The sequence below is a fragment of the Onychomys torridus genome, chromosome 16 (genome assembly GCF_903995425.1).
Source record: "Onychomys torridus chromosome 16, mOncTor1.1, whole genome shotgun sequence".
NCBI lineage: Eukaryota > Metazoa > Chordata > Mammalia > Rodentia > Cricetidae > Onychomys > Onychomys torridus.
The window spans coordinates 19,955,632-19,982,180 of record NC_050458.1 but is presented as its reverse complement, the minus strand read 5'-3'; the positions used below and the strand labels follow the sequence as shown (position 1 = coordinate 19,982,180).

General features: G+C 39.8%; 1 protein-coding gene across 3 annotated transcripts in view; it reads left to right on the top strand.

Moving 5' to 3' along the window:
- The window catches only part of Samd12 (sterile alpha motif domain containing 12), a 428,150-nt gene that overhangs the window by 171,279 nt on the left and 230,322 nt on the right, over positions 1–26,549 (top strand). For all 3 annotated transcript variants that reach the window (XM_036208632.1, XM_036208634.1, XM_036208633.1), the window contains exon 3: positions 4,139–4,268. In XM_036208632.1, coding sequence (XP_036064525.1) covers positions 4,139–4,268 — 130 coding nt within the window. The remainder of the gene's footprint in view (positions 1–4,138; positions 4,269–26,549) is intronic.

Below are 26,549 nucleotides of genomic sequence, written 5' to 3'. Positions count from 1 at the left end.
GAGGGAGAATAAATCTAAAACCTAGAGCAGACTGGGTGATTGTTGTCATTATGACTCATTAATGCTACCCCTTAACAAGCTGATATGTAGCGGACTAATAATAATTTAATAATGCGACCCTGGTTAAGAACTAGCTGATAAACAGGGTTGTGACTTTCAATCACAATTGGTTAAGGAGATATTAAACAGTGTATTTTAATAGTAGGAGCTCAGCCCCATCCCCCATTCCATTTGTTATGTTCTCATGGGGGCATATCCCTGTAATTTCACACTGTCTCAAGCTAGTGTTTACTCCTTTCAAGCAGATATCACCAAATTCATCATTAGTTACAATAGAATATATTCTGAAGGAAAAGTGATTGTTAGCTTTAGGACCACTGAGTTTCTGATAAAAGGAAAATATCCAAGAAAGGCATCCATGACAGGCTGGTGAGGATGTGTTCTGAGTTGACTTGACAAGTTTGAGTAACTCATCCTTTGAAGTTCAGCTGATGGGCTTGAGTCCTCTGTTCCTTAGGAAATGAGCAAGTTAAAGAATGACCTTTCAGGATGAGAAAGTTTAATGTATTGATGTATAAGCAACTTCATTCTCCTGCCTTCCTTGTCCTAATTTACAGTCTTCTCTGACTGGTTTATAGGAGTCTTCAAAAAATTTGATTAGCTTTACTTGAGAGAAACTTGCAGGAGTTTCAGGGTAATGATGTGTCAGCTCTAAACTCATTCAGCTAATCTGAGGGGAAAGTTTTCAGAGTAGGAAAGAGCCAGACTCAGAGGTACTGACTTGTGAAACATGCTACAAAGTACATTTCTACATAAAAGCTCCCAAATTCTAGTTTTTTGTTTTGTTTTGTTTCTTGATCATGCAAAAGGAAAGAATGTCACGATGGGCAGAAGAAAAAGATTAAATATCAGCATCAAAACAACAACAGCTATAAAAACGTGTGCTCACTTGAGTTCTTCAAGACCAAAGTTCTCCTCTCTTATCAGAATTAGGAAAACAGCCCAGATGAGTTCAAACAGAAGAAGGAAATGGCTGCACCCTTAGATGGGGCTGAAGAGTGGTAGGCAGAGGTGGCCATGTTGGATTAGGAGCCACATGAGCTCAGTATATTGCAGGAAAGAACAGAGGGCTGGACCTGAAGCCTACTGCCATTAGTGAGTCATGCCTAAGAATGCTGGTGGAATGCAGATCACCTCAGTTCATTAACTCATTCAGTTGCTCTTTTTTTTTTTTTTTTTTTGCCTGTACCTGTACCATCTGTCTTGTTCCATGCAAGACACTCAGGGGAGCACAGTGATAGAGCAGCTTCTTGTTGTTTTCATTACTTGAGTTGCAGATCAAACTACCACAAAAACTAGAGATGTGTTGAGAATTAATTTGGAACATTGAGAAGCCCAGGCTTCTGCTTTCTGGCACCTATGGTACCCAACCAGAAGATTCAGCAGCTTGGGGTTAGATTTATCTGATGTTTGTTTGTACATTGTATTAATGGTTGATAGTGGATGTCAGAGAAGTCCTTTGTGGGGGATTGACGGAAACTCCTACATATGATTTCATACCCTCCTACATATGATCTCATATCATGGTCTAGACTTACAGCATGATGGTTGAGTTCCAAGGGTGAATACTGAGGTGTGAGCCAGGTAGAAGCTGTGTCTTTTATGGCCCAGCCTCAGAAATAATGTAGCATAAATTCCACTGTACTCCATTGGTCAGGATGTTGATCACATGCCATGCTGAAATTCAGTGTCTGGAAACATTAGTTCTTAATAGCAGAAGTAATGTCAGTCACATTGCATAAAGTATATGCACATATATATATATATAAAATACATATATGCTATCATTTTGCAAGAATATATTCTAATAAATTTGATAAGCATAAAAATTATTACATGTCGGCTTAGTTACTTTTCTATTGCCATGATAAAAACACAATTACCACTGTTAACATAAAAGAAAACATTTAATTTGGCTTATGGTTTCAGAGAGTGAGAGCCCATGATCATGGAGGGAAGGAACAACTGGGAATTCACATCTGGATCCAGAACCACAGTGCATGCAGAGACAGATAGAGCACTAGAAATGGCCCAAGCCCACGCCCAGTGGCATACCTCCTCCAACAAAGTCATACTTCCTATCCCCAGATAACTGTACCAAAGATTCAAATATAGGAGCTATGGGAGCCTTTGACGTTAAAACCACATCACACAACAAAGTAAAAAGTGAAAGTACTGCTTGTGATTATTTTGTATGTGACGGCTCAAGGAATCATTCAATTAGAAGCATATTAATAAAAAGTGCTACCTGAGTATTTGCATATTCCTTCCCCCTCTCCCCATTTTTGATAATCATCTCATGATCTATCTATACCATTCTCTCTTAATACTTTTTTCTTAAAATTGGAACATTGGATTAGGGTAATTAAAAATTGCTTAAAAACAAACTAGATATTACAAACTAGAAAATACACTTTGTGTCATAATTTCTTTGACATAATTAATGGTCAAGAGTAAGCAAACAAAGAATAATTGCAGGCCAGACATACTTCTTTCTGTTAAATGTTCTAAAACTGTAGCAAGTCTTTCTCTGTAAAATAAAAATAAAATGTTCATAAGCATTTGGAAGACATAATTCACACTCCTGCCAACGTAAGGCCATCTCCTTGCCTTGCTCTAACAGGGTGAAAGGGGAATAAAATAAAATAGTACCTAGATCTCTTTACCAATGAAGGTACTGTAAGGAATTCTCAATATTTCAGCCCTACTCTTTTGGTTCAGAATGATGCAAACAAAATCATTGACATGGGAACTTTCAGGTAGCCTAACCTAAATTCCTGGGATCCATGAGGGAGAAGACAGGGCCAAGGCTTATTAATTTTTTATTATTTACAATCTGCCATTTATCAAAGACTGGGCCTTTACATCCTTTTTATTATTATTATTTTTATTTTTCATTACTTATGCTCAGTTCCCTGGGAGATTCAGTGATCAGTAAAAGGCTCTGACTAGCTGGCTTCTATATAAAGCCCAAGGACTCCCATTATCTTATTACCATTCCCCACATGCTGGAAGAATTGACTCCTAGCTTTCCCACTGTGGCATGACTAATGTTCCCAGGCTTCATGGGACCAACCTGAGTCCAGAGCCCCCAGGCAGACTAGCACTTGTTAGTATCTAAGTCTTCTAGCAGTCAGTCCTGAGGTAATTATTCTCACCTGCTGGGGCAAGTGCTCTAGTAGGCAGCAGGGATGTCAGAAAGGAGAGACAGGCACCTCCAGCAAACAGAAAGGCATTTGACACTGGCTATTTTACCCCTAAAACTTAAGGACCTGTGTGGACATTTTGCTAGAATATTTAGAAAATGCTATTTCCTAGGGCATTTTCCCAGAAAAGATAATAACTCAAAAATGAGTAAAACTCATTGCCTTTCTTCTTGTACCTTTTCGTGTGTGTGTGTGTGTGTGTGTGTGTGTGTGTGTGTGTGTGTGTGTGTCTGTGTCTGTGTCTGTGTCTGTGTCTGTATGTATGTGTATGTGTGTGTCTGTGTCTGTATGTATGTGTATGTGTGTGTCTGTGCCTGTGTGTATGTATGTATATGTGTGTGTATCTGTCTGTATGTATATGTGTGTCTGTCTGTGTATGTAGGTATGTATATGTGTGTGTGTGTGTGTGTCTGTGCCTGTGTGTATGTATGTATATGTGTGTGTATCTGTCTGTATGTATATGTGTGTCTGTCTGTGTATGTAGGTATGTATATGTGTGTGTGTGTGTGTGCCTGTGTGTATGTATGTATATGTGTGTGTCTGTATGTATATATGTATAAGTGTATGTGTGTTTGTATGTTTCTGTGTGTGTATGTATGTATATGTGTGTGTCTCTCTGTATGTATATGTGTCTGTCTGTGCCTGTGTGTATGTATGTATAAGTGTATGTGTGTGTTTGTATGTTTCTGTGTGTGTCTATGTGTTTTCAATCATGAGGAAGGTTGCGTAGGTTAGGATAAAGAAAGAGTTACCTATTTCTCTTCAGGGGATTCAGGCTATAGCCTTTACCAAGCACTCTAGGATGTTGAACATTAGTGCCTTTCCAGGCATGGGGCCACACTAACAGACACTCCTTCCTTCTCTCTCCACAGTCAGCCACCGTGAAGCTGTCAAAACCAGTGGCCCTGTGGACCCAGCAGGATGTCTGCAAGTGGTTGAAGAAGCACTGTCCAAATCAGTATCAGATCTACAGTGAGTCATTCAAACAACATGACATAACTGGTAAAGTCTGCAGTATCCAAGACTCTCCTCTTTCCCCTCACCCTCCCATCATGATGGCCTTTTCCCATGCCCATACTGCAAAACAGTATCTTCTTGCTGACATTTCCTCCTAGAAGTTGGCTCTAGAGCAGGCGATAAAGCCCTGGCCACATGAGCCACAATACTGAACGAATCAGTGCTTAATAGAGGAAAGTGGATTTTGAAGATCTAATGCAAGTGTATTCGGAGGGTGGAGGTGGATCCTAGAGTAAACAAGAATGCATTAGTCCTAATGGAAAGAAGAGAAGTCTTGCTAATCAACTTGGTTTTAGGATGAGTCTGGAGATTTTGTGAAGGTGAAGACTTTCTACATGGGAGACTCTTTCCTTTTTCCCCCTCATTAAGTCAAGTGTATTGACTTTTCTGACTGATTAGCTACATATGTGCAACTAATGATGTAGAAGAATCAATAGTAGAAAGTCATTTCCCTGCCAAACCAGTCCTGTCCTGTCAGTCATAAAGCTGTGAGGCACATACTGCTTTGTCCTCACCCAGAAGCTAAGTTTCTCAAGCGAAGTTGTACTCCTTTACTGCCACTGAGATGAGCACATTAAGGTCACTTAGTAAAACTACTTTTCCAACAAAGGCATTAAAGTTTTCCATTGAGGGGATAAAGAAGTATTTGGAGCCCCCTGGCAGTAGAATCAGGATCCATCCCTGGTGCATGAGCTGGCTTTTTGGAGCCCACTACCTATGATTGAACACCTGACACAGCTTTGATGCAGGGAGAGGGGCTTAGACATGCCTCTACTGAACGTACCAGGATCTTTCAGATTCCCCATGGGAGACCTTGCCTTGTTGGTGGAGGGAATGGGGGGTGGATTTTGCAGTGGTGGGGAGAGGAGGTGGAGGGAGGGAGGAAAGGGAGATCTGTGATTGGTATGTAAAATGAATAAAAAAAATTCCTTAATTAAAAAAGAAGTATTTGGAATCAGAAAAACAGGATGGTTAGATGTGCTACAAAGGCCCTTTCTATCACTTCCCTCAGCAGGGGAAGGCATAGGTGAGAAAGTGCTGTCCCCACCTTTGTGCCCACCACTAGAGCAAGGAGGAACATATTTGGACTTGATCTGTGCCAAGATTCTACCTGTATATTGGAAAGCTCTCCTCCCCACTCCCCTGCACAGCTATGCACTGAAAGACAGGGCTGAGGAGCATTGCTGTATGGGGAGGAATGCTTGAGAATCATAAGACTGGTCTAGAACATTCCTGTCTCCTAATAGAAAACTGAGCCCCTAGTGGAAAAAAAAAATCACTTGCCTTGGGATTGCCAAGCACTCTAGACACCAAACCTTTTCCCAAGTCCATGTTATTCTTTGAGAAATGCTAATTTTTCTCATTCTGATTACTTCCATTACTTTGGAAGGGGATACACTAAGGAAAACATACTTCCCTCCAAGTTCAGTTTTCCCATGTAACTCTGCTGTCGGGAGAGGATCTTCCACCTCCCTAGGTAAAATTTGGCTGGGGGTTCTCAGAGTGCATTCAATGGCATCCCTGAAATTCTCCCTAGAGAAACAAGAAGCGGGTATGTCAGATTGAGAGAAGGCTGTCAGCCAAGAGCAGTTCCCTTCATGGCTGTCTTACACACTTCATTCAGTAAGGAAGATTATCATGGAAACAGGGTTCTGGCCACTCAAGTTTTCTTTAAATGTACAGCTGGATAATTTTAGATTCTTGCTGTGTAAGTAATGGGTAATTGTACATTAACCATGTCCAGGTATTTCTCAATCTGATTTTAACTTTTGTTAAACTCTTAAGTGAATTTCTGACTTAAAAAGGATCATTTTCTGTACCCCCCCCACCCCAGCTACTGCTGATGCCCTTAAAATTAAATTCCTGGGACCCTAAAGGTAGTGAGATGCATAGCCTTGAAGTGTCTGGATTTCACATTCTAGTCCCTTGTCTTAAAGTATATGAACAAGAAAAGCTCACAGAGGATCTGTTGATCTACGCCAAGAGTGATTAGTCCATCAAAATCATTTGCCTGATAGCAGTTATCTCCATCAGATAATGGCTCCTTATGGTCTTTTAATGCCTGCATGAGGGTAGTGTCAAAACCTTTTCACAATCTTGCTTGGGAGCAATGGTATCACTTATTAGTGGTGGAAATTATGGCATACCCTCAAGAGACAGATGAGTCCTAGAAAGTCTTATCTAAGGAGGGTGGACGGTATCCTCAGAGTGGAGGGAATTACCAAGTGCTTGGCTAAGTGACCAGAAATAAAGGAATCAGAGTGCAGTGTGGTAGAGCTGTCCCACCACTCTAGACAGTGTCTTTAGTCTCCACAAAACACCTATGTTGTTGGTGAACCACCACCTGGGTCTGAGCTCAAGATAAAACTGCTTCCTCTGGCCAATTATTCAACCTCACTTCATTGTCTCCAAAATAAAGATAGTTCTTGAAATATCACAGAGCTGTGAAAATTAAGTTAAACATTATAGGTAAGCCAGTGGGCTAACCCTTCTCCCTGCAAGACTATGTTCTTATTTCTGTCAAGTTTTATCTGGCATTGTGAAAGAAAAAAAGAAAAAGAAAAAAAAGAAGAAGAAGAAGAAACCCCTGACTTTATTCTAAGATCAACCTGTTTCTGGCGGGCAAAGAAAGCAGGGAATTATTTGGGGACTTGGGGAGCAGGGAGAATGATTACAGACTAACATTTGGTCCACATCCTTTTGACATTTACCTGTTGAAAGCCACAGACCACCCCCTCCCTTCCCTTGTTCTCTGACCTCTGATCCTCTCCAGGTGAATGTGTAGCACCTAAATCATCCCAAGTCCAATGTGACCAGCAACTAGCTTCCAGAATTTGTAGCAGTCTGCAGTAACTGACCACCTGACATTAGAAGCTCCATAGTACTCAGTACCATCTGTGGTGATAACCAGGGGAAAAAAAGTCTATTAAAATTTAAATGGGGCTAGGAGCATAGTTAAATGGGTAGAGTGCCAAGGTTTCCTACACAAAGCCCTGGGTTTGGTCGCCAGCACCACATAAACCCACTAGGGTGGTACACACTTATAATCTCACCACGTGGTTGGTAGAAACAGGAAGATCAGATACTCGATGTTATCCTCAACTATCTAGCGAGTTACAGGCTAGTCTGGGATACATGAGGCCCTGCCTGAAAACAAAACAAGAAAAACCAATGAAAACCGTAATGTCATGGCAAACCTCAATAGCCTGTGCAACCAGTAGAGTGACTTGGGGAAAAGACAAGAGCTGCTGCAAGGAGGAGGTCACAGCCCAGAGATGCAGCGTTACTGTGTGCTCAGAAAACTCCAGTTTGCTTCACTTTTGTAAGAGAGAGAGAGAGTTCCAGTCCCGACCCTGTGGTGCTGCTGAGAAAAGTGACAGCACCACAGGAAGCATACAACAAATGTGGACTGCAAGTTTCCCCTCTATGCTGTCCTGATTTCCGAGAAAAGAGACCACACATATAAGCCCTGTTGAATTCATTCTAGTTCTATTATCCTGAACACTGGGAAAATAGTGCCCGAAGGGGAAACAAAATAGTTTGGGCTGGTACATACCCTGTGCGAATCTGAAAGGCTAGGAACAAGATTATTTACCTGTCTGCTGACGGATACTGTTCATTTATTTTTTCTTAAAACAAGGTTAAACAGGTTCTTGGTCACTGAGGGAACATGTTCTGTCAATGTAACATATAACATAAATACCCCTTTATTGGTGAAATTATTAAGGCCACTCCACATAGTTAAAAGGGAGGTTTATTTTGTGGGGTAACTTACAAATGAAGGGGTAGGTTGTAGGGTCTGGCAAAGGTATGGTGCAGTCCAGCAGTGTTCTCTGGAGAACTCTGCTCAGGTCTACCTCCAGCGTCCAGGGTCCCAGAACCAAGAGAGACCTCTCCTCTCAATCCTGGGTCTTCAGCCTCCTCCCTTGCCCCGCCTTGTGGGCGTGACCATTACCGAAGCCTCAGTGGGGGTTGGAACTTCTAGGCCAATGCTGGGATGGCTACCTACTACACCCCTTGACTTCGAGGCAGCCAGTCCAATGATTGCAATTAAAATGAACATATATTAAATGCACAGAGAGAGAGAAGCAGTAGGTGGGTTTCCTGAGTCCAGACATTCTTGATGTTCTTCATCCCAACCTTTAAGACACACTAAGTAGCTATTTGATGTCACAGGAGCTAGTCCCCATCAGCATGAGAGTGTTGTTTAACTTAAAGGGTCATTAGGAATATTAAATGGGATGATATATGTGAAGGGCCAAGCTTAATGCTGATAAATAGTGAGCATTCATCCATTTAGCAGTGTTTATGGAGCACTTACCACTTGGTGGGTTTAAGAAACAAGTTTAAAGTAATGGAGGATCCATGTAGGAGGAAAGGGCATACGTGTCCTTAAAATACTGCCACACCATTTTGTGTTACCTAATTCTGAATGGAAGGAGCTGTTTTGCAAGTCTTGGTTATAGATAACTAGTAGTATACTAACCTCCCACCTTGATATGCTCTTCTGCTTTAAATACTAATTTTAATTACTAAGAGGATATTAATTACTAATGATCAATAGCAGTCTGAAAATATTTAGTGGAAACGTCTTTGTTTTGAAGATACTTCATTCACCTAACTTTTCTTGTTCTATAGTGTTTTCATTGGCTACTCTTCTGTGGCCAGTTTACAAACTCACCTTTCTCATACATCTACACATAGGAAAATAGATGATATTTTTAGAGTTCAGTATGGGAGATCTTGAAATATATCCCTGGAGAAAAAGCAGGGACTTTGTAGAACCAATTTTTATCTATACACATGTAAATTATGTCCCACAGAGGTTTGATTGGCTCCCCAGCATCTACGGAAAAGTGATCTTGGCCTTGCATTTGCCTGCTGATTTCAGCCATCCCAACCTGCAATTGTGTCTGCTGTTGGGTTTTTTGTTGTTTTTTTTTTTGAACTAATTATTGCACCTTATCAGTTTCCTCAATAATGAATCAAATAAAAATCTTAAACACATTAATTTTTGTATGTGGGAATGATTTAAACTTTTTTGTTTTACACATGGTCTCATCAAGTGGCCCTAGCTTGCCTGGAACTTGCTAAGTACATATCTGGCCTTAAACTTACAGCTTCTCTTCCCCCTCAGTCTCTGAGTACTGGAATTACAGGATTGTACCATCTTGCCCACTTTGATTTTAACCTTCTGTTTGAAATTGACACATAACCTTAAAATACTTTTCTATTTATACTTTTATGAGCAATTCAACTATATTAATATTTTTCTTATGCCATTGTTCCAAGGACATTAAATTATAACCAGATTTTCAGCTCAGTTGTTGTAAAATCTAAGAAAAAATGTGTCTTAACCCACCAATGCTTCAAAGCTTTTACAAGTTTTCTATTAGGATTTCTGATAATTCCACTATGCTCAGAAGGCACCTGCTATTTTGTGGCAGATGTGTTTAATCAGACGCGAAGATACTTGCGTTAATTCCCTGCAGTAGCATTCTTAAAAAGAAGTGAGATGGTCAGAACACTGGAGAGACATTAGGATATATAGATTGAAATCATCAGATTAGGTTTGAAGGGGAGAAATCCACCTATTTTTTTTCTCTGCTTGCAAGATTCTTTCCCTAGCTTCCTGGGGCTTGGTTTGGAATGCCAATGAGGAGGCTCTGTTGGGACTAGATGTAAGCTCACAGGAAGCTTTCAGATTCTCTTTTATGCACAGTTAAGAATCTTTTCAGGTTGGAGGAGATTTCAGCCCCTGGCTGTGCCACATATTCCTGGGGTAGCTGCTAAATCACCCCAACTTCTCTGTCTTTAAACCCCATATCTGTGAGGACTCTTTCTCCTGCCAACTTTAAAGACATATTTTCATGAGCAGAGTACTCACAATTTCCCCCGAATATAAGGTATTTTCAAAAGCTACCTTGAATATATGTATGAAGGGTTTCTGTTGGTCTATTTCATGCAAAAACAATGTGTGTGCTTTACGTGTCTGCGGGAGTAGAAATATTCCTTGAAGATGTTCCTTATTGATTTTTTTTCCCTATTTCTAAATAGTCTCCCACATGATAGATGAATTCCTCTAGATTTTTTTTTTTTTGAGGAAGTGGAAGGTCTTCTACCATTACCTTTTCCCCTATCTAAAATTATCCCACAGAGGATAATGGTTAACACAGAAACTCACAACTGTGCTGGGCGATGGTGATGCACGCCTTAAATCATAGCACTCAGGAGGTAGAGCCAGGTAGATCTCAGTGAGTTCGAGGCCAGCCTGGTCTACAGAATGAGATCCAGGACAGGCACCAAAACTACACAGAGAAACCCTGTCTCAAAAAGCCAAAACGGAAAAAAAAAAGAAAAAGAGACTCACAACTCTTCAAAATGCACAGAATAAACATCAGTGTAGTGCTTGGTCAGCCACAAATGTACATCTATATAACACCCCCTCTCCAAGGCTCAGTGACCACAGTTGAGAACAAGGCAGAAAGATGTTTAGAGCCATTGGTTGGGGAAAAAAAAATCAGGATGAAACAGTGTTTGCTGAGCATGACAAGACCACTTGCACTGAAGAACTCACAGCAGCTGTGGTTATCTGTGTAAGACCCACATAAGATGAAGCTATTCAGCATCCCAGCATGAAAGATGAAAAGGAGCCATGAGCCCTCTTTCCTAACTAAGCTGCTACAGACTGTTGGTGGCATCTGGAGTAGACAGAGCCAGGTTTCTTTAAAGATGTGGCTCCTGGTAGACAACCACACTACAGTAGATGGTCCCAAACTCAGGAGTATATGGACAGCACAAATTGGAGTTGATGAGTTATTTTTTAAGACATTTGGAATGGTATGGAGGTGGGGACAGATATAGAAGAAGTTAGCAGAGGGAGTTGGAGATGAATATTCTTGGAGAATCTATAAAATATTTTTAAAATAGGCTAGTGATATTCATGTCCCTAAAATTTGACATCCTGAATATACTGTGGTATAGTAGAATATTATTTTAAGGCATGTTACTTTTGTTTATGTTGCATTTGTTTAACTTTGTGAAGCTGTGTTTCTGTGCCTGTCTAAAACACCTGATGGTTTAATAAAGAGCTAAATGCCCAATAGAGAGAAATAAGCAGGGCTGGCAGTCACAGAGGATAGATAGAAGGAGAAATCCGGGAGAAGAGGGAAGAAGGAAGAAGAAAGGAGAACTCCAGGGGCCAGCCACCCAGCTGCCCAGCAAGCCATGGAGTAAGAGTAAGATTTGCAGAAGTAAGAGAATGGGAAAAGCCCAGAGACAAAGGGTAGACAGGATAATTTAAGAACAACTGGCTAGAAGTTAAGCCAAGCTAAGGCCAGGTATTTATAATTAAGAATAAGCCTCTGTGTGTGTGATTTAATTGGGAGCTGGCTGGCAGGCCCCCCAAAAAGAGTAAAAATAATAAAACACTGTGGGGCAAAGAGAACCACTTTATCTTTTTCAATCCTTTTGAATGTGACTTTAGGCATTTGATAGCATTGTTCTATCCAGGACTGATTTTTCTGAACCCTCCCACCCCTTTGACCTTCTGCAATTGTCCAGTTTTACAATGGGTAGTCCCCTGTGGGAACCAAGGGAACATAGTTAACACGTGTCAAAGGAAGTGGAACAGTGGCTTGTGTGATGCGCAGGAAGAATGCTAGTACGTTCTCCAGTATAACCAGTAAAGCCTTTCCAGTACGACCACAGAAATGTGGAAGTCTTTAACTGCTCTCTTTACATGTTTCTCATCCTCGCTGTCCTTACCCCTGCGTCTGGTGATCTTCTTGTCTGTACTGCTGTATTTTGTGCTCTTCTGTGCTCTGAGTGGCTCCTCAAGCATTTCTTCACGTCTGCATAGCAAAGTACCAAACACTAGGACATGAGTTATCTCTTACAATGTTCCAATAATAGCATTTATTTTCAGTCCGAATTCTTTTAAAACAGAAAGTGTACTCTCTTATGTATTCACCAACATTAAAAAAAAAAAAAATTCTCAGCATTTTAAACCGAGGGTTCTTGATTTGGGTTTCTTGATTTAGAAGTTATAATAGACTTCTCAAGTTGGAAAAGACTTTCAGTGCCATCCAAAGTTCGTTAGGCCAATAAAAATATTTTTTGATAATGAATAAACCCAGAAATTATGAAAACAGCCATCAAAATACTGACATTGACCCTGATAGTTTTTAGTAGCTGTCATTTGGATCTTTAGATAAATGAATGTACTAAGATAATTTCCCCTCAAAATCAAATATCCCATTGCTGATATTTGGTTCATGGCAAAAAAGAAGGCTACCTCAAGGCACATGCCAGGAGAGAATGTGGCACTGGGATCAACACATGCCATCAAGAGGGCAGGAAAAAGCCCAGGAGCATAATCTAGGGAGTCTTTCATCATCAAAGTTGACATGAATGTCCCCCAAGCAATCCATCCAGATGGTTCCCAGCCTCTCCCTTCCACAGCCTATGATGGATGGCCAACCAGCCTTTGCTTGAACACCTCTAGAATGTGTATTTTATCATTTTAAACAACAGCCTGCTCTTGTTCAGGAATTTGCATTTTTATGGTCGTTCTGATCAGGGTCATTGCAGAATTTGATTCTCTACATTCCTCCTGGAAGCTGCAGGCACACTGAATGATACTGAAGGGTTTTGGGGTTCCACATACATTCTCCTATTACTCAAACCTGCCTCTTCACCTGGATAACCCCAGTTTTCTTTCTGCCTAGAGTTTAGATGCCACACACTATAGAACACCTTCCTTAGGTGTCATCTGCATCATATATTGCATCCTGGGGCTCTTTGGACAGGCTCTCTGGCTAGAGTTGTTGACATCCAAAAACTTTAAGAATTACTAACCTCTTGTTCAGTTTTAACTGAAACCCATACCTTGTCGTGTTTGGGTTCCCACATTAAAAACCATTTCTATATTTTTGGTTGTAAGTCTTTAACGGCTGAGCCATCTACCAAGTGAGTTCCAGGAAAAAAAGTGCAAAGCTACACAAAGAAACCCTGTCTCAAAAAAACAAAACAAAACAAACAAACAAAAAAAAAACATTTCTAAAGAAAGCCATGGATGACTATCTTGCTAGCAAATTCTTCTTTATAATTTTCTGTAGAACCATGGCCTATTTTCCAATCTTTACTCCTTCTTGGTAGACTGTTAACTGGATATCCCAAAGGCTTCCTCCCAAGTTCCTTGTCTACCTTTTCTTCATTGTTATTAACTGTACGAACTATGGGATTTGTTATGACATTTCCTGATCATCTTCAGTCCTCTATGATCATACCCTGCTCCCCCTTCCCACAGGTCCCCTAGTATTGTCCTCACATGTAGATGCTTTTAGAGCTGCCCACCAGGTGTTGAATAACAACTTAGGGGCTCATCCCTCAGAATGACTGATTCTCCCTCTCTCAGCACTCACTAATTACCTGCAGTTTTTCATCTAAACATGGACCCTTATGAGATTTTTTTTTCCCACATTGGCACCCAGTCCCAGAAAGACAAACACAAGCTCTTCGTTGTTCATGGTTTTAAGCTCCACATCTCCAGATGTGAATGTATAACCTGGAGTAACCATAAAAACTAGGAAAGTAAAGAAGAGATGGGGTGGGGTAGGAAGGGGCTCATGAGAAGGGAATAACAGGTTGTGGTTCTTTCTCTATAGATGTTCTTCCTTCTGTTGCTTTGAGAAAACATGGACTGTCTGGTAAGATTTCTCTGAATTTTTTGTTCTCCACCTCATCAGGTACTTCTCACTTCTTTACTTGCCAAAAGCCTTCTATTGCTTCTACAAACAACTTTTTATGGCTTTACTTCAGCCAGATGTTCCTCATATCCTGTAGCCATGGGTTTCTTCAGTCACACTCACTCTGTCATCATCAGTATGGTGAGGACAGGGCTTCTTCATTCTCCGAGTCCCATTCTAGCCTCCTAGGCAACCTTATTTGTATCCATTCCACTTACTTGTTAAATATCATTAATTAACACTGGCTTAAAATTTTAGCACTTGACCATGTGCCAGATAGAGCACTATACCCAAGAGTTCTAGAATATATGCTCTTTGTAAGTTTGAGAGAATTATGCAACCTAGTATACTATATGCAAGATCATAGATAAACAAAGGTCAAAATCCTGACATTCTATACTTTATATATTATCTGATTATAGTGAAATTAAACTGCAAATCATTTAAAAAAATGTACCTGTGGAGCTGGAGAGATGGCTTAGAACATATGCTACTCTTTCTTGGTTTGGTTGCCAGGACTCACATAGTGGCTGACAAGTATCTGCAACTCCAGTTCCAAGGGATCTGATGCCCTCTTCTGGTCTCTGCAGGAACCAGGCACACATAAGGTATATATACATTCATACATGCAGGCAAAACATTCACATATGTGAAATAAAAATAAATAAATCTTTTTTAAATACATAAAAATTAAAACAAATATTTCAAAAGATTAGCCTTTTAATGATGTCAAGTAATCCTCAATAGTTAGAAATTTAACATGTACACACATAACTATGAAGATGAAGAAGAAGCCACAAGATAAACTGGAAACTCTTTGGAATTTGATGGTAATAGGAATAATTTCATCAAACGCTTATTTGATGTAACTGAGGCAGACTGAAAGGGCAATTATAGCCTTAAATGGCTGTATTTTTTTTAAAAAGACTTTATTTATAGGAATTAAATTTCTATCAAAGAAGTTAGGAAAGGAAGAACACACAAATGCTAGAGTACAAGGACAGAAATCATACATTTACAAGCTAAAACTAATAAAACTGAAAATGTATACACCATAAAAAATTGTTTTGCAAAGATAAACTGTGGGTGAAGGGTGGGCAATGGAGGGTAGGAGATGGGGGAATGGGATGGTCGAGCTGGAATAGAGATAGAGTGGGACAGCAATGAGAGAGATACCATAATAGAGGGAGATATCATGGAAACAGAAAGAAACCCGGTGCTAGGGAAGTTGCCAGGAATCCCCAAGGATGACCCCATCCTGGACTACTAGAAATAATAGAGAGGGTGCCTGAACTGAACTGGCTTACCCCAGTGATCAGATCGGTGAATACCCTAACTGTCATCGCAAAACTTTTCTCCAATGACTGGTGAAAGCAGATGCAGAGATCCATACCCAAAGACCAGGCAGAGCTCCAGGAGTCCAGTAGGAAAGAGAGAAGAGGGATTCTATGAGCAATTGCATCAGGATCATGATGGAGAAACCTGCAGAGACAACCAAACCAAACTAGTGAGAACTATGGAGATCTTTGGTGTGTAAAATGAATGAAAAACTTTCTTAATAAAAAAATTTACAAAGGTAATTGATCCTTTGATAAATTCCTAGCTAGACTGAACAATAAAAAAGACAGTATCAAGAAAGTGATTTATCACTAAATTTTTAATAAATTATGAATATGTGATTAAGTAAACATGCTATTATTATATGATAGTATACTATATGCTTATGCCAATATATTTAGTAGTATGTGTGAAATGTGCAAATTAACCCAAAATTCTTAACCTGAATCTGAGTCAGGAAAAATAGACAACTTAAGTAGCCACATATTTTCTAGTGAATTAAATTTACACTTAGAACTTTCCACAAAGAAAAAACTAAGCCCCAAAAGGTTTCTCAGTACATTCAAACAGCTGGTAATACTAAACATTCCCATCACTCTAGGAAGTAGAAGGAAAGGTGGGGGGAGGCAGGGACAGGATCTTCCAAATCTCAGAATAACTGTTACCAACACAAGAAAGGGGTGCAAACAGGTTATGCTAATACATGCAATCATATGATCAATATAGACCTAAAAATGTTTTGACAAAATCTGAAATCAATCTTGCCTATAGAAAACATCATACATGCATACAGAGATGACACAGTCCTCAGGGGAGAGAACTTTGAAAAGATAGTTTCAGATTTCTGAGCTTAGTGAAGTTAACGTCAGGGGGGTCAATACTAAAACTCTACTGTAGAATGAATAGAAAAATGATTTTTTTCCTTTTTCTTTTTTTTTCTCTCCTTTGTTTTTATTTGATTGTTGAATTAAGACCTCACAATGCTCTTTAAAGAATAGAATATACTTTCATTGCAATATATGCAGGATAAAAATGACATAATTTAACCTTATTCATGATAAAATGTTTCAGATACAGAACAAAATCTTTATGATAAATAGTATCCATAATAAACCTATAGCGAAAAAACTCAGTATTTTTCTCCTATAATTTAGAGCAAATAAGGACAGATGCTCTTCCCTTCTATCAAATATGAACAGAAGATTATGAATGGGAAACAAAATAAGTGAAAGAAGTAAAGACACAAGGATTATAAAGGAAGAAGTAAAACTATTATTTTATTGATGACACCTTATTTAGAAATATTTCAGAGATATCAAGGACACAAATAATCAAGGGGAAATCTTGCAAGAACTAATAATTCAATTTAGGGAACATACAGAAAATAAGATTAATAAGTTATGTATAACTTATACATAACTATTCAAAGAATTACAAAATATTGCCAAAAAAATTGAAAGTCTGAATAAATGGTGTTACACCACATTTGTATATTAAATTCTCAACATTAAAATGCCTATTTTCTCTAAGATGATCTATATCTCTACTGGAGTATCAAAATCCTAGGAAGTATTTTAAAGAGAGATAAACACATTCATTTTACAATGTCTGTGGAAGTTCAAAGACGCTGGAGTAGTGAAAATAGTTTAGAAGGTTTTTGAGGACTTGCCTACTTGATTTCAAGATTTACTGTGGCAAACTATAAAGTACTGGAGTAAAGACTGGCTTGTAGACCAATAGAGCAGAATAAAACTTCTAGAACTGCACTCACACGTGTGTGGCCAAGTGACTTCCAAAAATGATACCAGAAAGAAAGATAGCTTAGTAAATTGCTTGATTATGAAACACGAGGACCTAAGCTTAACTCTCAGTACCCACACATAAACCAGTCAGGGTGGCATGTGCCTGCAATGCCAGCACTGTGGGGAGAAAAAGGAGGATCCCTGAACTAACTGACCAGCAAGTCTTGACAAATCAGTGAACACTGGATAGACTCAGAGAGAGAACCTATCTGTGTTGTTAGGTTTTTTTTTTGTTGTTTTTTTTTTTTAAGATTTATTTATTTAGTATACAGAAGAGGGTGCCAGATCTCATTACAGATGGTTGTGAGCCACCATGTGGTTGCTGGGAATTGAACTCAGGACCTTTGGAAGAACAGTCAGTGCTCTTAACCTCTGAGCCATCTCTCCAGGCCCTGTTCTTAGTTGTTAGATGTGATAAAACACCACGGTAAAGGCAAGTTGTAGAAGGTTCCAAAGAGATAAGAGTCCATCATCATCACTGCAGGGAAACAGATGGGCATGGCGGCTGGAAGGGCAGGCTGAGAGCTCATATCTTAAACCATAATAAAGAAGCACAGATGGGGGTTGAGAATGGCAAGAGGCTTCGAAGCTTCAGGGGACATACTTCCTTCAACAAGGCCACATCTCCTCAACCTGCACAAATAGTGCCAGCAACTGGGGACCAAACATCCAAACCTCTGAGCCTTTTGGGGAACATATGGATTCAATTCACCACAGTCTCAAAAAATAAAAGTGGAAAGTGAAAAAACATGTGGAGTCAACCTCTGGCTTCCACATGTGTGCACATAAGCACCCATCCACTAACACATAGAGACACATAACTGCAGATGATATCTAAACCGGTAAGAAAGACTGATCTTATCAATAAGTGGTACCAGAAAAACTGTAAGTAATCTTCAACCCCTATCATAATACCTAAATATAAAATCTAAATCTATAAAATTTCCAGAAGAATAATGGGTGAAAAAAAATCTTTATATCCTTGGAGATAGGTGCAGATTTACTAGCAAGTCCCCTGGAGCTCGGCTTGAAGTGAAATTGACAAATTTATCAAAGTTAAACCTCCTGTTCTTCTGAGCATTCATCAAGGCTGTGAAAAGGCCAAGTCACACCAAGAAGGAAGTATTTTTTAAAGAGTACTTACAATGCGATTTGTAAGACATGAAAGAGGGGCAAGACTATTTGAAGGAAGGAAATGGACCAGGAGAGGGGACAGGGGATGGGAGAGGGCAGTGGAGGATGAAAAGGAACAAAGTATAATGACATCCATGTGTGAAAGTGCCATAGTGAAACTACCTCTCTGTGTGCAAAGTTTAAAAAAGTAATTTAAAATTGTCCTGTCAATAAGTGCTTATAGAGAGAATACATAAATGACATTTTAAACTTAAGAAGGCAAACAACCCAATAGTTCTGCACAAAAGATACCTTCAGAAAGATGACACTCGAATCGACCATAAGCTATTTACTGAGGGAAATGGAAACAAAGACACATTGAGATGCCACTTTACACCTGATAGAATGAAAAGTTCAGCCACCAAACTAGGACCAGAGATTGCTGTAGATGTCATATAAAAGAACCTTTTGTACATTTTGTGAGCAGATCATAGTACCACATGGCCGGAAAACTTTAGCTTTGAGAAAGCTAATCCCAAACTTAAGATGATGCTTCAATTCTGTTCTGAGAGATTTCTTCAGGAGAACTGAAAATAATTTCTAATAAATGTTTGATTCCACAAATATTTGAAGGAGCATTCCTTAGAATAGCCAGAAAGTCTCACCAACCCTATGACTATCAAGAACAAACATAAGATGTGATATACCCACCCTAACACAACTACTCAGAAAGAAAACCAACTACAGATTGATATAAGGTTTTATGCACACATTGTACTAAATGTGATGAGCTCAACACAGTATGGGATTCTAATTGCATGAAATTCTGTGACAGAAAAGGTTCACCTGTGGTTATAATAGTCAAGTCAGTAGGTCCTAGGGTAAGAAGTGGATGGGAATAGACTACAAGGAAGAGCAAAGGGGCTTTTTCCACGATAGTGAAAGTATTTTATATCTTTATCAGAAGCTTCAATTGGCTGTTTCAAATATGTGGGATTTATTGTATGTAAAAGTTATGTATCCCTAAGTTGGGTTTTTTAAATATTTCTTTTATACGTATGAGTGTTTTCTCAACATGTATGCATATGCAGCACTGTGTGTGTTCCTAGTGTCCTTGTAGGCAAGAAGAGGGCATCAGATGCCCTGGAAGAGTTACACATGATTGTGAGGCCCTGTGTAGGTACTGAGAAACAAACCCTGATCCTCTGCAAGAGCAGCCAGTGTCTTCACTGAGCCATTGCTCCAGTCTCCTAGGAAGCTGGTTTTTAGGAACTGAGGCACTTCCCCGAAATTTCAAACGGCATACTGATTTAAGGGAGAAAATGATAACGTTATCTTACATGCCTCCATCCTGGCTATAGTGTCACTTATAATCAAATTGAGTGGGTATTGATTTTAGAATCATCTCTGTGTAATAAAGTTATTTACAGAATGATTGAGTTTGTAAATCCACTTTATGCATTTCTTTCCTCTGGAAAGAATAATCTGAATATACAAAATCATTCTTATAAGGAAAGGTGTAGTCTTGTCATTTATGCAAGATGACTATTGCCAAAGAACAACACCCTGTTGCCTTCTTAGAATTCTGTCCATCTGGTTATAGCAAAACATTTTTCTGGAATGTACAACTGTCACCTTTATGTTTTATCTATTAATATTTTTAAATTAAAAACTACTCCGCATCACTTTAGAGAGCAGTTTTTGTTTAAAAACAAAACCCAAGATTTAAAACTGTAATAAATTTGCCTTTAAGAAAAACACACATCATTTTTATTTCTCCCATTTTCATCACAGAGCACAATCCCTAACACAGAGAAACTTCCATTCCAAGGGGACACATTGATTTTCTAAATGCAAGATTCATTTAATATTAGTAAAAGTACTTGGCAAGTTACAGTGAAAGTTACCACCACTTGAGCTATTTGTTTAAGAACAGAAGGAATGAGTATACTGTGGTATTGTCCTGCTTTAAAATTCCTCTGACGTCTTTCATGATAACAATTGCTTCTAGGCAGCTCTATGCAGGCTTCTCAGGCAAGTGCTGAGAGTACCTTGTGTGCCATGCACTACCCAGATCAGTGCTAGCAACTCACTGTTCAGTGCTGAAGAATAAACTTGCACATTGTTACTGGTGAGGAAGGAAGGACTGGCATTCAGTAAGCCACTCAAAATATGTGGAGCTAGCTGAGCACTTATGCACCATCTCACACACACACACACACACACACACACACACACACACACACACACACCAATACCAGCTTGATGTGAGGACTGGATGGTTCAAACATGGAAAATGCTTAGAATGATGCCTGGCATTTTTTTTTTAGACAAGGTTTTTTATGTAGCACTGGCCATCCTAGAACTCACTATGTAGACCAGGCTGGCCTCAAACTCATAGAGACCCACCTGTGTCTGCCTCCTGAGTGCTGGAATTAAAGGCATGTGTTGTCATGTCCAATTCTCATTATTACCATTATTAGTCTGTATTTAATTAACTGATAAGCCTTTAATGGGCACTACTGTGCACCCATGACTGCACTGAAAAAGACAGGTTGGATCTGTCCCCTTAGGAAAGAAGAAAGCAGGGCATCACTGGTTCTGCAGTGTCAGTCTGGAAGGAAGCTCCTCCCATCTTCTGTCTGTTTCCACAAGAGTAGTCAGAATCACAGAGCTGATTTGCAGAAGAGAATACAACTTTCCAATTACTAGAATATGTCCAGCCCTAAGTTCCATTGCTCAGGGAGATGAGGACATCCATTCTTATGAAAAGTCTGTAGCTTTCTGTATTAGTTACTTTCTATTGTTGTGACAGAATACCCTGTTGAAAACCACCACAGGGAAGAAAGGATTTATGTTGGCTTATGGTTTCAGAGAGATGCAGTCCACTGTGGCTGGGAAGACATGGTAGAAAGAGCAGGAAGCTGGCTGAGCACGTTTCATCCTCATGTAAGAAGCAGAAAGAACAAGGAAGTAGGGGAAGGCTGTAAACCTTGGTGACATACTTCCTCCAGAAAGGCTCTGCTTCCTAAGGGTTTGATAACCTTCTCATCAACTGGGGACCAAGTGTCCAAATACATGAGTCTTTGGGGGACATTACCCATTCAAACCACTACAATGGCCATCAGTTTCCAAAGAGCAGCTTGAAGGCTTGTGAAGATGGACCTTATCCATTTACTCTTCTCCCAGCAGATCCTATCTTTCCCATCACTAGGTTACCTCTATGTCTCCTATCAGAATGCCAGAGGATACTGTATTAAATAGCACCAAGTCTCTGTCCTTGACTTACATATTGAATATTGAGTTTTCTGCCCCCTCTGAGAAATTAAGTCCATCTTCCAGGAGGTCCCTTCACTGTCCCCACTTGCTTCTTGGCTCATTTCCATTTAATTCTATTTTTTTAACTAGTCACTCTATTAATTATAGATTTGTTTTGTTTGGGTTTTGTACATTTGGGAAGAAGTTCTGGAGTCAGATTGTATCATCAGAAAAACCCTTGTTTTGCTCTCATTTCATTTTGAAAATTAAAATCCCATATGCTCATCAGCACAAAACTCCAGATTATGTGGCCAGAACCTCTTTAATTGTCTTACTGTGTTCAGAGAGTAGGCGTTTAGAGACAGTTAGGTAACTGGACCAATGACTCTTTTCCTCTGGGTATCATCATTTGTAGTAATAATCCTTATATATGTTATTGATTGAAGACATTGACGTCCACATATGAGAGCTAATTATGTTTAAAATACTATGGAATTGCCTTAATGATGTGCAACTGTCTTCAAGAGGTCTTAGCTAGCAGCATTTTAAGGACATTTTATTTAAACTTCTATGCCTCCTATTGAGATTTTCTTCAATTACCTTATTAGCTTTAGGATAATGTTTCTGTTAGAATAAGCTTGACAAGCTTTCTATTTTTGAGAGTTGTGAACAACTAGAAGAAGAATGGACTGTGGCAAGTCTGCAATTTATCCCAGTCCCCTGAGTGTTTACTTGATGTGACCAAACCTTCCCTTTTCTTCATAATATGATTATGGCGATTCATCTCACAAAGTTGGTATCAGCTCTTCCTATAGATGACTTGTATTTATATGAGCTCTGTACAGAGTTTTGTAAAGCAAATGACTTTTCAAGTAGTAGAAGATTATACAAATGCATTATCTGTGTGTACATGCATTTATATGTTTATATATACATGTGCAATGGTGATGATATGAAACATCTCCCCCAAAGGCTCATATGTTGGATGCCTGGTCCACAGATGGAAGAGCTACTGAGAAGTGATTAGATCATAAAGGCATTAACCTCTTTAATGTGTGAATCCTTTGATAAATTCTAGCTGAATGGGATATTACAAGATGGGGCCTATGGACCCCTCCCTGAAGAGCTATCCACAGTTAATGGTTGCTGAGGTAAGAGGAGTCATATACCTCAGTGGTATAGCTATGAGTAAATTGCCCTTGCTTGGTACATAATGCCTCCTCCCTACATCATGCAGGAAAACCTAACTAAATGCAGTGGGTCACAAGAAAACAGACATGAAAGTAGGAGAAGCATACTTGTTCTAAGAAGAAAGGATTTGGCAGCACTGAGAAGGACGTAAGGGAGGATACTGGAGGAACAAAGAATAAATGTAAAATACATATGAAGGTCCCCCAAGCAATAATATGGGGCCTAATTTGAGGAAGCAGGCTAAAGACAGTACATCTTTAAAATGTGTACCTTGTTCCTGGTCCTTCTCTGCTTCCTGTCCCCCATGAGGACATACTCTACACAGAGATGTACCACATACTCCACACCATGCTGTTCTGCCTCATCAGTCATGGGCTCAGAAGTAAAGAGTCCAAGTGGTCATGGTCTTTGACTGTGAAACCATGAAGTAAAATAATTTTCCCTTCCTTAGGTGATTTCCTCAAGTATTTTGTCACATCAGTTAAAGGTGACTAGCAGTCCATATACAGCTTTTCTTTTTGTTGTGTAAAAGTGCATGTATCAATGTTCTAATTAACATTCTTTTTGCTATTTGTTTATTAAGAAAATTTTTCCATTCATTTTACACACCAATCAAAGATCTCCCTCTCCCATCTTCCCACTCCCTCAGTCTCCCCCTCCCAACCTACCCCTCATTCCCACCCACAAGAAGGGAAGGCCTCCCATGGGGAGGCACATCCAGTAGAGGCAAATCCAAGCCCTTCCCCATGCTTCAAGGCTGCACAAGGCGTCCCATCAAAAGTCACTACCTTGGGCTCCAAAAGGCCCCCTCATGCACCAGAGGTGGATTCTGATCCTACTGCGAGGAGGCTCCCCAAGGAGATCAAGCTACAAAACTGTCTCGCCATGCAGAGGGCCTAGTCCAGTCCCATGTAGGCTCCACAACAGCCATTGATCCAACTTTCATGAGTTCCCACTAGTTTGGTTTGGTCATCCCTGCATGTTTCCCCATCATGATTCTGATGCACTTGCTTATAGAATCACTCTTCTCTCTCTTTGTCTGGACTCCTAAAGCTCTGCCTGGTGATTGGCTGTAGATCTCTGCATCTGCTTCTATCAGTCATTAGAGAAAAGCTCTGTGATGACAGGATATTCACTGGTGTGATCTCTGGGGCAAGCCAGTTCTGTTCAGGCACCCTCTCTGCTATTGCTAGTAGTCCAAGCTGGGGTCATCCTTGGGGATTCCTGGAAACTTCCCTAGCACCGGGTTTCTCTCTGTTTCCATGATATCTCCCTCTATCATGTTATCTCTTTCATTGCCTTCCCCTTCCCTCCCTGTTCCAGCTCAACCATCCCATTCCCTTATGTTTCCGTCCCCCATCTCCTACCCTCCATTGCCCTCTCCTCATCCCCAGTTTACTCATAGATATCTCATCTATTTCCCCTTCCCAGGGCAGTCCATGCATCCCTCTTTAGGTCTTCCCTGTTAGTTAGCTTCTCTGGAGTTGTGGGTTGTTGCCTGATTATCCTTTGCTTTATATCTACTATCTTCTTATGAGTGGGTACATACCATAACATTCTTTTTTAAGGATTTATTTATTATGTATACATGGTTCTGCCTGCATGTATGCCTACATGCCAGAAGAGGGCATCAGATCTCATTATAGACGGTTGTGAGCCACAATGTAGTTGCTGGGAATCGAACTCTGGAGCTCTGGAAGGGAAGCCAGTGCTCTTAACCCCTGAGCCATCTTTCCAGCCCCTAATTAACATTCTTAAACTTCCTAATCAGCTCCAGTTTCCATAGCCCACTGGGCTTTTGCTTTATCTAATGCATTTTAATAGTGGTGATTTCTGTAAATAACTCTGTATACCAAACAAATTTAGTATAGCTAAATCCCAAGACATTTATCTAGTATCTCAACATGTAAAGAATTCAGACAATACTATCATGTTGAAAACCATATACTTTAAATTTACTGAGTGCTTACATGCCAGGTATCTGAGTTAATACACAATGTATATTGTTGAATCATATGTTTTCTACAGCACTGCAAGGCATATTGTTGTTATTCCTATTTACTATTGAGTAAAAAGAAGACAGGAGAACTTAGTTTTCTTTTTTTGCTTTTCTGTCATGTGTATCTTTGGTAGCAAGTCATGATTTTAGACTCAGGTGTCTCAATTCTCATTCATATACTGACCTAGTTTACATGGTATAAGACAGCATCTCAGAAGTTCAAGTAAGCTATGTAACATAGAAGTAAGAACTGAAGAACTGAGAAGGGAAGTGTGTATTTGAAGTGGTTGATTGGGAAGTCTCTTCAGAGGTGACTGAATTTATACTGCATACAATTTTAGAAGAAAAGGCCCCTCAAATCTAAAATTCTGTGCATGTAATGTTGTCTGCCAGAGAATTTAAAATGAAAATACTTGAGCTGTGGGATCACCACTACCTAACCCCTCAGATTCTGCCTCTTCCCATGCTGTGACCTAAAGGCATTTGTGTTTCTGAATCCTGGGGACAGAGTATATGAAGGTATAGACAATGAGCAGACAGGCAGTGATATTGCAGAAGATTTTGAGGACCAGATAAAGGAAATTTCTCTTGAGTTTCACTCAGTATCCAGTAATGATAGGACCCAGTAGTAATGAGTAGAGAGGGGAACTCTATGCATAGCTGAAAAAGTATAGGCATACTAATATTCTTGGGAGGCAAGGCCTCTAGAAATCACTACATGGACACCCTTAAAGCTAAAAAGAAAGTCTTTATTGCTGGCCAGCATCCACATGCATGGGAAACTTGCCCAAATCATGCAGCCCCCAAGCCTCATAGTCCTCAGTCTTTTATGCACAAAAATCACATCTTGGTTGGCACACTTCAGTTAGCAAGAAGTGGAACTACAGAAGCCAAAAAGCAGTGTTAGTACATTTAGGGACTTTTTACTCAAGGACTTAGCTGGAACTGTGGACTAGGTCTTCCTTCCCATTTTGGAAGGGGTTAGGACCCACATGTTGTGTCTTAAGTTCAGAATGCAGCTTCTAACATGGCATCAGTCATTCTAAGTTCTAGGGCCTGTTATATTACCCACTGGTTCTATGGGTATGAGTTAAATAATGGACTCATTTCAGGGAATGGGTTATATTCCTCCCTCAGCACTCATGATTTAATAGAATTCACTCTCTGTTTTATATAATTATGTAGGCAGCTGAGCAAGCTGGGTCCTATGATAAAGTTTAGGAGTGAAAGCATGGCCATAAGTAGAGGTACCAAGGTACCAGAGGAACAGGATTGATACCAATTGTCCGATTTTTAGTGTCTCTTTTCTCTTTCTTAAAGGTTATTTCTGGCCATGGCAAGACTTTCTCTAATTACCCCTGGCTGGTTGGCATAGAAGTAACAAGTTTCTCCCAATACCAAACAAAAACTTTTCTTCATGAAGAAGTGATTGTAAACCTTTGAGCAATCTCCAGTAATTGGGATTTATTCATACCCTCAAGCTCTTCTAACGTCTAAAGGTTTTTTCTCATATATGGGGCCAACTGCATAACAAAAGCAATATTGGTTGCTAGCTGGTTGTCTAGGGCATATGGTTCTATGGGAGTGAACACCAAGTAAGCCTCAGAGTCTCTCCAGAAACCCAGCAGCAGGTGATTTGTGGACTCTTGTGTAGCCTCACTCACCATAAAGAGGTTGGAAGACTTTTTAGAAGCTACCTTCTATCTTTCTAACAGATCCTGGAAAAATATTGTTCAGAACCTCCTTCCCTTTGTTTGTGTTGGGGTCGAAGTCAGGTTAGGCAGAGGGAAAAATCCACTCTCCTGGGGATGTATTG